The 12,500-nt window shown below is 46.3% G+C and overlaps 1 protein-coding gene across 1 annotated transcript in view; it reads left to right on the forward strand.

The window, feature by feature from the left end:
* Window positions 1-12,500, forward strand: part of unc-5 (netrin receptor unc-5) — a gene marked incomplete in the record, with an annotated part of 398,147 nt that overhangs the window by 81,319 nt on the left and 304,328 nt on the right. Inside the window, 1 exon segment of the mRNA XM_086556058.1 lies at window positions 12,423-12,500. This exon segment is cut by the window's right edge and continues 66 nt beyond it. Within this exon segment, the coding sequence (XP_086412184.1) occupies window positions 12,423-12,500 (78 nt within the window).

Consider the following 12,500-nt stretch of genomic DNA (forward strand, 5'->3'; position numbering starts at 1 on the left):
GTGCGAAATGAAAGAATAGTTTATGATCGTCTTCTTCCTCCTCTCCCACTTCCTTCTCCTAATTATCATCACCATCACCACCACCACTACCATCACCACCAACATAATCATAATGATCATCATCATTATCATCATTATCACCACCACAACCACCACCATCACCACCAATTATCATCATCACCATCACCACCACCATTACCATCACCACCAACATAATCATAATAATCATCATCATTATCATCACTATCGCCACCATCACCACCAATTATCATCACCATCACCATCCCCATCATAATTATTCCGACCCATGCGAGATGTTTTAAGCGAAGGAGGCTCATAGGGTTCCCTTAAGTGCAGGTGTTGGGTGCTCCCCGGATAAGATAAGTTCCCGTTTGAAATGTTCTTGCTTAAAAAGGTTGTGTTTTTTTTCTTTAGCGAGCACTTGGGGGCTTTTTTTTGTATGTTTGTTTTTGTGTTGTTGTTTTTTCTTCTTTGGTTTTCATACATACACATTCTCTCTATTTTGCTCTTTCCCTTCTTTCCTCCATCCTAACCTCTTTCCCTCTCCTCCTCCCACACTCTCTCCTTCTCCCCCTCTCCGTCCATCCTATTATCCCATCCTCCTTCCCTCCCTCAGTCCCTCCCTCCCTCTCTCTCTCCCTCTCCGTCCTATTATCCCATCCTCCTTCCCTCCCTCCCTCCCTCTCTCTCTCCCTGGTGAACAGGTCGATCGATAGATAGATAAAAAAAAAATATGTATAGACGGATAGATGGATGAAAGGATGGGTGAATGAAAGGATGAGAGGATGGGTGGATGAAAGGATGAAATAATGGATGGATGGATGGATAGATGAAAGAATGGATGGATGGATGAAAGGATGGATGGATGGATGGATGGATGAAAGGATGGATGGATGGATGGGTGAATGGATGGATGGATAGATGAAAGAATGGATGGATGGATGGATGGATGGATGGATGAAAGGATGGGTAGATGAATGGATAGGTGGCTGGATAGATGGATGAAAGGATGGATGGATGGGTGAATGGATGTATGGATAGATGGATGGATGGCTGTCTAGAACATCTCGCTTCTCGTCTGCCTGTCATCCGAACTTCGACCTCGGGAAGACGAGGGCAGATGGCGCCGGTATCTACCTTAATGACCTCCGTAAGTTATAGGGACTTAAGCTCCATAATGGCATGTGCCCCCCCCCCCCCCTTCCCCTCGCCTCCCCTTTTTTTCTATCTTCTAGTCCTGTAGTTGTTCTCTGTTTGTCTGTTTATCTGTGTCTTTCTTTTGATTATTTTGTTTTTCTCTCGCCTCTCTCCCTTCTCTTCTTCGTCCTTCGTCTTCCATCCCCTTCCACCTCCTCCTCCTCTTTCATTTCCTCCTTTCTCTTCATCAACCCCCTTTCTTCCTCTATCCCCTTCCTCCTTCCTCCCTCATCCTCCTCCTCCTTCCTCCATCCCTCCTCCTCCTCCTCCACCTCCTCCTCCTCCCTCCCTCCTCCTCCTCCTCCTTTCTCCTCCTCAACCCCCTTCCTCCCTCCCTCCTCCTCCACCTCCTCCTCCACCTCCTCCTCCTCCATCCCTACCTCCTCCTACTCCTCCACATCCCCCAGATCCTCCTCCTCCCCTTTCTTCCTCTTCTAACCTAACGCATCCCCCCGCCCACCCTCTTCCCTCCACCCTTCTCCCTCCGCCCTTCGCCCTCCGCCCTCGAACTGTCACAATACGTTACAAGTTTGTGTGTAAAACTTTGATATTGTTAATAAACGGGAGAGTCGGACAGTTTTAGAGCCGGGAGAGTAGGATTTCATTTATCAGTACTGTTTTCTTTTTCGTTTTTGAAAAATCTTTTTTTTTTATTCTTCTTTCTCTCTCTCTCTTTTTTTTTCTTTTCTTTTCTTTTCTTTCTTTGTTTCTCGTATTGGTTTGAAGATGTTTTAGATAATTTTTTTTTGTCACTTTTCTTTGTTTTTTGGATTATTTTTTTTATTTTAATTTCTTCTTTGAGTTTGTTTATGTGTTTGTTTGTTTGTCTGAACGGGACATGACTCCATGAGAAGGTTGAGAGAGAGAGAGAAAGAGGAATTTTGATAAAGGGGGGAAGGGGGGTAGGGTAGGGTGGAGGGTGGTGGGGTGAGGGAGGGACGTGGAAGAGATGAGAGAAGGATAGAGAAAGGAGGGAGGAAAAATAAGATGGAAGGAGGAGATGGATGGAAGAGAGACGGAGGGGAACAGGGAGGTAGAGGGAGGGAGGGGGGGAAGAGAGATGGAGGGAGGGAGGGAGGTGGAAGGAGGGAGGGAGGGAGGGAAGAGGGATGGAGGAAGATCATTGAAGGAGAGTGTAGGAATGTAGGAAGGAGGGAGAAGAATGAGGGTAAGAGTGAGAAAAAGAATAAGTGAAAGAGGGAGAAAAAGAAACTTTTTTTTTAAAGAAGAGAAAGGTAATTTTATGTATTTCTTTCTGCCTCTTTGGACCGGAAGAGAAAGAAAGAAAGAAAAAAAAAAAAACAAGAGAGCACCGTATTTTTTGTCATTGTTGTTGTTGTTATTATTTGTTCTTACCTTTTGTGTTGGACAAGAGCGAAGGCGGCGAATCTCTGGCTGTTCTTCCGCGTGTGTTTGTGTAGAACCTTTTGTTCAGGTTTGTTCTACGCTGCGCCTCACTTTGATCGAAATGTGTTTTATTTCGTATTACGTTATGTTTTCTGTAATCTTTAGCGTTTTTTCTGTATTTTTTGGTTTTTCTCTGTTATAGATTTACGTTATTTTTCAATTGTTAGCGTTATGTTTCTCTATATTTCTTTTTTTCCATTTCTATTGATAATGTTATGTTTCTCTATATTTCTTTTTTTCTTCATATTTTGAATTTAAAGATAATCCAATTCTGTGTTATACATATTTCGAATGTGACGCCATGAATTAAAATGCAAAAAGAAAGAATGAAAAATAAAGTTGTAGATGAAAAACAAATAGATAGCTGTCACGGAAAACAAGACTTGTTTATATTCAATTAGATAGATATCCTAATTTTGTTCTTGTGTTTGTTCTTTGTTTCTGTTCTGCTCGTGTTCTTGTTTTTGTCCCTGTTCTGTTGAATCTCTCAATTTTCTGTATCTCTTTTTCCTTTTTTTCTCTCTTCTCTCTTCTTCTTTTTCTCCTCTTTAATTCTCGTATTTTATGACGAGAGAGAAAAAAAAATAAGACAATAAAAAAGAAACATTTAATTCTTGTATTTGACTCCATCGCGATTATCCCGCGTGTTAGACTCGTCGTGGGATAAAAGGTGTATTAATTAATCCAGAAAATAGGAGGAATTAATTAATCTCAGACAGATTGGAGTTGCCCAGAACAGGTAGCGAGGGATTTCTATAGCCCTTGATCAACAAATAGAAGGCGATTTTTGTTGTTGTCCTTGTTTGTTTTTTTGTATGTTCCAAGATGGGGTAGAATGTCATTGTATTTGTGTGTGTGTGTGAATGTCAATGTCAATTTGTGTGTCAGAGTTTGTGTGTGTGTGTGTGTGTGTGTGTGTGTGTGTGTGTGTGTGTGTGTGTCTGTGTGTGTGTGTGTGTGTGTGTGCGCGCGCGCGCGCGCGCGCGCGTGTGTGTGTGTGTGTGTGTGTGTGTGTGTGTGTGTGTGAGAGAGAATGTCAATGTCAATTTCTGTGTCAGAGTTTGTGTGTGTATGTGAATGTCAGTTTGTGTGTGTGTGTGTGTGTGTCAGTCTCTGTGTCTGTGTGTATCTGTGTCCGTGTCCCTGAGACCTTCATCTCCCTCTCTCCCGCTCTCCCCGGAGGCTGCAAAATGGTATCTTTGTTTGTGTTAGTCTGTCCTCCTTTGTTAGACTCGGCTCCTCGTATTTTTACTGTATAATCGCATTGTTATTGTTTTATTAGCGTGCGTCTTTCGTCTTTCGTCTTCCTCACCGCCCCCCTGTTTCTCTTTCTTTCTTTCTTCCTTTTCTTCCTTTTTCCCCTTTTTCTTTCTTCCTTCTCCCTTTTCCCTCCTTCCTTCCTTCCTTCTCCCTTTTCCCTCATTCCTTCCTTCCTTCCTTCTCCCTTTTCCCTCCTTCTTTCCTTCCTTCCTTCTTTTTTTCCTCCTTCCTCCTCTCTCTTGTTTCCTCCTTATTCTTCCTCTCCCCTCCTTCTTCTACATTCTCATTTTTCCTCTTCCTTCCTTCTCTTCCTCCTCCTCCTCCTCCTCCTCCTTCTTCTTCTTCAGTTTCTCCCTCTCCCATCCCTTCCATGTCATCCCCTTTCGTTTTCCTCCCCCTTCCTCCCCCCCTCCAGTGTGTCCCTTCACCCCCTCAGTACCCCCTTCCCCATCCCCTTATCCCCCCTCCCCCCCTACTGATAGACCTATCTCGCGCCGGATAATTAGATACGTGGTTGATGATTTACTCGAGCGTCCCGGCGGGTGTATCGGCGTGTTGCTATTGATGTCGGGGAAGGTCGGGGGAGGTCGGGGGAGGTCGGGAGAGGTCGGGGAATACCGAGGAGAGTTGAGAGCACTGCCCATCCCCGCCCCCCCTCCCCCGTCCTCCCCCAGGCCCTGCCACTACTGTTGTTGTTTTGATGAGGCGGGGATGGGAAAGGGGAAAGGTAGAAGGGAGGGGGAAGGGGAAGGGGAGGGGGGAGGGGGGAGGGGAGAAGGGGGTTTTGAAAGTCCTTGTTCATGTACGATTGTTGGGGTTTGGTGTCTAGGCTGTTGGGGAGGGGGGGGAAGGGGTTGAGGGGGGAGTGGGAGAGGGAGAGGAAAGAGAAAGAAAAAGAGAGAAATAGAAAGGAGGGAGAGAAAGAAAACGAACAAGGAAAAGAGAAAGAAAAAGACAGAGAGAGGGGGAGAGAGAGAGAGAGAGAGAGAGAGAGAGAGAAAGAAAGAAAGAGGAAGAGAAAGACTAAGAAATAGAGAGAGAGAGAGAGAGAGAGAGAGAGAGAGAGAGAGAGAGAGAGAGAGAGAGAGAGAGAGAGAGAGAGGGGGGGAGAGAGAGAGAGAGAAGAGAGAGAGAGAGAGAGAGAGAGAGAGAGAGAGAGAGAGAGAGAGAGAGAGAGAGAGAGAGAGAGAGAGAGAGAAAGGGACAAAGAGCTTGATCTTTTCATGCTGTGATGTTCGACGTTTGTTCCAGCCTCGTATTGTTTTGGTTTGGCCAGCGCTGTTAACTCTCTCCCTCTGTTTCGGGAGAGAGGAAATGGTTTAAACTAGGGTGGACTTTGTGCGTTTGTTTGCTTGCTTGCTTGCCTTGGTTGTCTGGCTTTAGTCCTCGGTCTGGTCTGATCCTAACCCTCTTTCTCTCATCCTCTTGTTTTCCTTTTTATCTTGTTGTCTTTCGGTCTTTTGTTCTCGTTCGTTCTCTTACTGTTTCTCTTTTTCTTTATCTTTCTCTTTCTCTTTCTCTGCCTCTCTCTCCCTCTTTTTCTTTCTCCTTCTCTCTCTTTTTCTCTCTTTCCTTTTCTCTCACCCTCTCTCCATAGTTCGCTTGACCACCACCTCCTCTTCCTCCTCCTCCTCCTCCTCCACTCTCTTCCACTCTCCTCCTCCACCACCTTGACCTCCACCTCATCCTCCCCCCTTTCCCCCCCCCCCCCCACCACCACCATTTCCCTTCCACCCGCCTCCAATCCCACCACCGCCCCCTGCCCCTTCCCCTTCCCTACTGTATCCCCACACACACACCCCTCCGGACCCCCACCCCACCAAAACGCGGGATGCCGTTGTGGTCTTTATGAAGTGCATTCAGGACTCTGGCTTAAGCCCGAAGTGTGTGTTCACGGGTGAAGGGAGATTATGGATTAGTTGCAACATTGCACAAGTCTGAATGTGCTGTCGAGCGGCTGCCATGGGGTGGGGGAGGGGGGGGTGACGAAGGGCAGAGGTATGGGGGTTGGAAAGGGGTGGGGAGAAGAAAGGGAGGGAGGAAGGGGAAAGGGTGGATTTAAGATGGGGGGGATAGGGGGAGGGGGGAGGAGAAGATGTGAGGGAAGTGAAAGGAGATAAAGGAAAGAAGAGACGATGGGGTGGGGGGAGGGGTAAGGAGAAAGGAAATGGTATCATTCCTGGGATTGCAAGTTGATTATCAGTTACGCTTAGAATGGTGTGTGTGTGGTCTCTCTCTCTCTCTCTCTCTCTCTCTCTCTCTCTCTCTCTCTCTCTCTCTCTCTCTCTCTCTCTCTCTCTCTCTCTCTCTCTCTCTCTCTCTCTCTCTCTCTCTCTCTCCCTCTCCCTCTCCCTCTCCCTCTCCCTCTCTCCCTCCCTCCCTCTTTCTATTTATCACGAACTGCTAAATGCTAAATTCCTCCGTCATGGCGGATGCGAGAAAGAAGAACATAGAAAGAACAGAAAAAGAGAAGGAAAATGGCGAGAGAAATTGTGTGCCGTCGCCGAGGGAGACTCGAGACCACCTTAGAATCGGGGAAGATTTTCGTTTGCGTTTTCGTAATCTTCTTACGATCGTCCTCAGCCTCTCTCTCTCTTTCTCTCTCTTCCCTCTTTTTCTTCCCCTTTGCCTTCCTTCCCTTCCCCTTTCCGTCTCTCCCTCTCCACTTTCTCCCCCCCCCCGCACTCTCTCTCTCTCTGTCCGACCTCGTCCCTCTTCTTTCTCTCTGTCTTATCTCAACCCCTTCCCCTCTTCCTCCCCTTTCTCCTCATTTTCCCTTCCTCACCCTCCTCATCACCCTCCCCTCTGCCTCTCCTCATCCCCGTCTTCCCCTTTTTCCTCCCCTCTGCTTGACCTCCTCGTTCCCTTACCTCCCTTCTGCCTTTCTCCCCCCCCCCTCCCCCCTGTTTTTCTCTGCTCATACGTTCTTCCTGGACAAAGCATCGCAATTTAGGTTGCTCGAGCGTCCTCTCTCTTCTTGTTTTTTGTTTGTTTGTTTGTTTGTCTCTAGCTCTCTTTCTATATCTTTATCTCTCTCTCTTTCTCTCTCCCTCCCTCCCCTTCCTCCCTTCCCCCATTATCCACTTTCCCCACCCCCTTTCTTCTCTTCCCCCCCTTCCCCCTTGCCCCACACTCTCCTTAAACCCCCCCTACCCTCCCTTCTCCCCTTCCCCCCTCTCCCCCCTCTTCCCACTCTACCCCTCTTGTCAATGAAGCTACAAAGAGACATCAACGCAGGATATCCCCACCGTCCGAGAGCATACATCTTCTCAAGACACGGGAGTGTAGAGACAATATTTTCCTTACTCCCTCATCTCCTTCCCAGCCTCCTTGTCTACTTGTCTACTTCTCTACTTGTCTACTTGTCTCCTACTCCTACGTCCTCCCAACCTCTCCTTGTCATCCTTCTGTTCTTCTCTGCTTTCGTTTTCCCTCGTCTCTCTTTCTCTATCGTTCTCTTTTCTTCTTCTTACTTTTCTTCTTCTCTTTCCCTTTCTTCTACTTTTCGCCTTTCCTTCACTTCTTTTTGTACCCTCTCTCCTGACTTTCTCTCTCTTTCTCTCTCTCTCTCTTTCTCTCTCTCTCTCTCTCTCTCTCTCTCTCTCTCTCTCTCTCTCTCTCTCTCCCTCCCTCTCTCTCTACCTCTCTCTCTCTCTCTCTCTCTCTCTCTCTCTCTCTCTCTCTCTCTCTCTCTCTCTCTCTCTCTCTCTCTCTCTCTCTCTCTCTCTCTCTCTCTCCATTTTCCCCTCCACCCTACCACCTCCCCTACCCACATCCCCCTCCCCCTCCCTCTCCCTCTCCCTCTCTCTCCCCCTCCTCCTCCTCCTCTTAACCTGTACGCCATGATCCACGGCGAAGGCGTTCGTAATCCTGTTACAGTCCGGAGATAATATTCAATCCCAGAAAAGGATGGAGCCAGAGGGAGATTCGCCAGCCTGCACTCTCCGTCCTTCGACCTCGGGCTGCTTTCGCTTACACATGCATATTATTTTGCTCTGGAGGTGGAATACAGGCTGATTACAGGCTGAATGCTACCTGAATACAGGATAAAGGCAGACTGAAGGCACGCGCTCACTGTTTGATGTCTGTATGTTTAAATGCGCATGGGAACAAGGGCGTGGTCATGTGTGCGCATGTACGCAAACGCACACACACACACACACACACACACACACACACACACACACACACACACACACACACACACACACACACACACACACACACACACACACACACACACACACACACACACACACACACACACACACACACACACACACACACACACTCACACACACACACTTACACACTTACACACTTACACACACACATCCCCCTCGAATGTAGGTAGGCGTTGCGTGACCAAGGCAGCGACAAGAAGGCTCCTATCCCGGAAGAAGGGTTTAGCGGAATCCTGCAGGATATTCGGCGAGTCCTTCCGTTGCAAAGCCGATTGAGAGCCTGGCGGAGAGGAGACCCACGCCGTCGCGACGTCAGGATCTGGAAGGAAAGAGAGAGGGAGAGGGAGATGGTGAGGGTGAGGGTGAGGGTGAGAGAAAGAGATGGTGAGGGTGAGAGAGAGAGGAAGATGGTGAGGGTGAGAGAAAGAGAGAGACGGAGGGAGATGGTGAGGGTGAGAGAAAGAGAGAGACGGAGGGAGATGGTGAGGGTGAGAGAAAGAGAGAGAGAGATGGTGAGGGTGAGAGAAAGAGAGAGAGGGCGATGGTGAGGGTGAGAGAAAGAGAGAGACGGAGGGAGATGGTGAGGGTGAGAGAAAGAGAGAGAGAGATGGTGAGGGTGAGAGAAAGAGAGAGAGAGATGGTGAGGGTGAGAGAAAGAGAGAGAGGGAGATGGTGAGGGTGAGAGAAAGAGAGAGAAGGAGAAAGAGAAAACAAAAGAAGGACAGGAAAAGGAAAGAGAAAGAGAGGGAGAGACAGACAAAGAGAAAGTTAGGTCATACAAACACATGGCCAAGACAAATAAACAAAGACAGAAACGGAGAAACGGAGAAAGGAAGCAAACAAAGCAAACAGGAGACTAGCAGAATCCAAGGCGTCCTGTAGAGAAGGAAAAGGAAGGCTGCCGGAGGGTGAAAGGGGGAGGGATAATGGGGGAGGGGGAGGGGGGCAGGAGGGTGGATCCTGCCTGCCCTGCATGACCCAAGCTCGGATGTAGGCCGTGTCGTGAGGGAAGAACATGTCCTCATGCTCCTTAAACCATGCTTTTTCTCACGCCTTTTCCGTGTTGGGGTTTTATTCCGGTTGTTGTGAGCGTTATTATTATTCTTGTTTTCTCTCCTTATTTTTTTCTTTTTTTCTTTTTTTCTTCCAGGTGATTGCAACTTTGTGGTGCGTTTTCTTTTACTCTCTCTCTCTTTCTCTTTCTCTTTATCTCCCCTCCCCCTCTCTCTCTTTCACTATCGATCGATCTATCTTTCTATCAATCTATCTGTCTGTCTATTATCTATATATCTATATATCTGTCTCCCTAACTATCATTAACAGATAAAGAAGTCTTTATATTTACCATTTCGCGAAAGGACAAACGCCCCCTCAATCAGACACCCCCCCCCCTCACAGATACCCCCACCCCACCCACCCACCCATCCAATCCCTATCGCCCTTCTCTCTAGGAAAGGGCTGGGGGGGAGGGGTGCTAGGGATGGCTGGGGGGGGGAGAGGGAGGGAGGGAGTGGACTAGGCGTAGCTGATTGCTATGTCGCCGATGCGTGGCACTCATCGAGGCGTTGACATCCGCCGAGTGCCCACGTCCAGTGACCTTTTTTCGTTCCTTAGGGAGGGGGGTCAAGGGGTCAGGGGTCTGGGAGGAAGTTACGTGTGCCCTCGGCCGGAAAGAAGGTCGCTGGAAGATGTAATATCCGCGCGTAGGGACACTAAATACGGTTCTCTGCGTCGTGGCGTCTTACTCGGGTTCTCTCGCTCACTCACTCGCTCGCTCGCTCGTTTGGTTGTTTGTTCGTTTCTTCTAGGTCTGTTTTTTTTCTCTCTCTCTTTCTCGTTCTGCCTCTCGTTTTTTTCTGTTCTCTTATCTCATCTTTCTCTATCTCTCTCTCTTTCTCTTTCTCGCTCTCTTATCTAATCTTTCTCTATCTCTCTCTCTTTCTCTCTCTCTCTCTCTCTCTCTCTCTCTCTCTCTCTCTCTCTCTCTCCCTCTCTCTTTCTCTCTTCTCCTCTTTCTCTCTCCTCTCTCTCTCTCTTCTCTCCCTCCCTCTCTTCCTCCCTCTTACCCCCTCCCCTCCCCCTCCCTCCCCCTCCCTCCTTCTCCCTCCTCCCCTTCCCCCTCCCCCCTCCCCTTCCCCCAGCCGACCCTCCCTTTGGCTTGTGGGAGAACTTTTACCCTGCTTTTGTTTTTCTGTGGATGGATTTAATTGCAATGCCGACGTTCCATTCATTAGCTGGACCTTCGCCCCCCCTCCCCCTCCCCTCCCCTCCCCTTTGCCTTCCCTCCACTCCCTCCGTCTCTCCCTTACTTACTCCCTCCCTTGCCCTTTTCCCTCCTACTCTCCCTCCCTCCCTCGCTTCCATTCATTAGCTGGACCTTAGCCCTCCCTCCCTTGCCTTCATTCCCTCCTTCCCTCCCTCCCTCCCCCCTTCCTTCCCTCCTACCCTCCCTCCCTCCTTCCCTCCTACCCTTCCTCCTTAGCCGGCCAAGTTTTATGGACGGGGTCCTTGTAATGAGAAAAGACTAGCAAGCCTACTTCCGCGGAAAGGGGGGGAAGGAGGGGGGTGATGAGGAAGGAGGTGGAGTAAGAGGAGGAGGAGGAAGGAAGAAAGAAGGAGAAGATAGGAAGAAAGAATAGATGAAGGGATGGTAAGAGAAGTAAAAAAATAATGAAGAGAAAGAAAGAAGAATAAGAAGGATGGAAAAATGATGAGAGAGAAGCAGAGAGACAAAGAGATAGAGAGACAGACAGACCGAGAGACATAGAAACAAAGAGATCAGGACTATCTTCAACATAAACATCACCATATCTCCGGTCAAAGAAAAAAAAAGAGAAAAGAAAAACTTTCCTGAAACAGCAACAGCAACAACAAAAATAAACACACACATCTTCAAAAAGATTAATTAACAGATAAAGAATTCAGTCAAGGACCGTTAACTCGTCCGGCGATGTCAAGATATCCTTCCCCGACATCCTGGAATCCTTCACCCTCCCCCCCTCCTCCCCCCTCCTTTCCTTACGAAGGAGTGAGGGGTGACATCCTTCCCTCTTGATGCTTCGAGGAGTGTGTGAAGGGGGTGGGGGAGTAGGGGGAGGGAGGGGGAGGATTGGAATGTTCATTACACTTCAAGACGAGCTGTTTGTGGCTGTTTTTTTGTTGTTTGTTGTTTGTTTTGTGTTTTTGTTTCCTTATACTTGTGTCTTCTTATCATCGTGTAATTTACTTTATCATGATATTGATTGGGGATTCGTGTTGTTTTGTTTCCATACTTTTAATCGTAAAAATTGAATAAATAAATGGTATGATATCTTGTCTTTCATCTTTCTTGTGTTTTCTTCCGTTTCTCCTTGCTACGCAATTTTATGATTATTGAATTATCACTTTTTATTACCATTAAATCAATATTATTATTATTTCCATTATCATCACTAGATTATCATTTTTACCATAAAATTATTACCATTATGATCATTAGCTTATCACTTTATTAATTAATACCTATACATGATTACCGTTGTTATTAGATTATCACTTTATTACCATTAGATCATTATCATTATTACCATTAAACAATTACCATTATGATCATTAGCTTATCAACCTTATTATGACCACAGCATGATTACCATTGTTATTAAATTAATCACCTTATTACCATTATATCATTATCATTATTACCATTAAACAATTACCATTATGATCATTAGCTTATCAACCTTTTTATTACCACTACATGATTACCATAGTTATTAAATTATCCCTTTATTACCATTAGATCGTTATTATTATTACCATTACCATTAGTTCATCAGCCTTGTTATTACGACTACATGATTACCACTGTGATTAAATTATCACCTTATTACCATCAGATTATTATCATTATTACCATTAAACCATTACCATTAGTTTATCAGCCTTTTTATTACCACTACATGATTGCCATATTTATTAAATTATCACTTTATTACCATTAGATCATTATTATTATTACTATTAAACGATTACCATTATGATCATTAGCTTATCAACCTTTGTATTACCACTACATTGTCATTAAATCATCACTTTATGACCATCAGATCATTATTACCATTACCATTAGTTCAGCCTTTTTATTACCACTCCATGATTACCATAGTTATTCGATTAATCACCTTATTACCATTAGATCATTATTATTATTACCATTATGATCATTAGCTTATCACCTTTTTATTACCACTCCATGATTACCATAGTTATTAAATTATCACTTTATTACCATCGTTATTATTATTACCATTAAGATCATTAAAATATTGAATCAGCTGAGCCCTCAACTAACTCCGCCCCTTTTTTCCTCCCCAGCTGAGAATGACGCGGAATCCGGCGGCCCTCTAGCGGAGGTTCCGGACAACTCGCCTCCGATCATCTTAGACGAACCTC

The sequence above is a fragment of the Penaeus japonicus genome, unplaced genomic scaffold (genome assembly GCF_977035675.1).
Source record: "Penaeus japonicus unplaced genomic scaffold, GWHDUDI00000001_assembly GWHDUDI00000031, whole genome shotgun sequence".
Taxonomy (NCBI): Eukaryota; Metazoa; Arthropoda; class Malacostraca; order Decapoda; family Penaeidae; genus Penaeus; species Penaeus japonicus.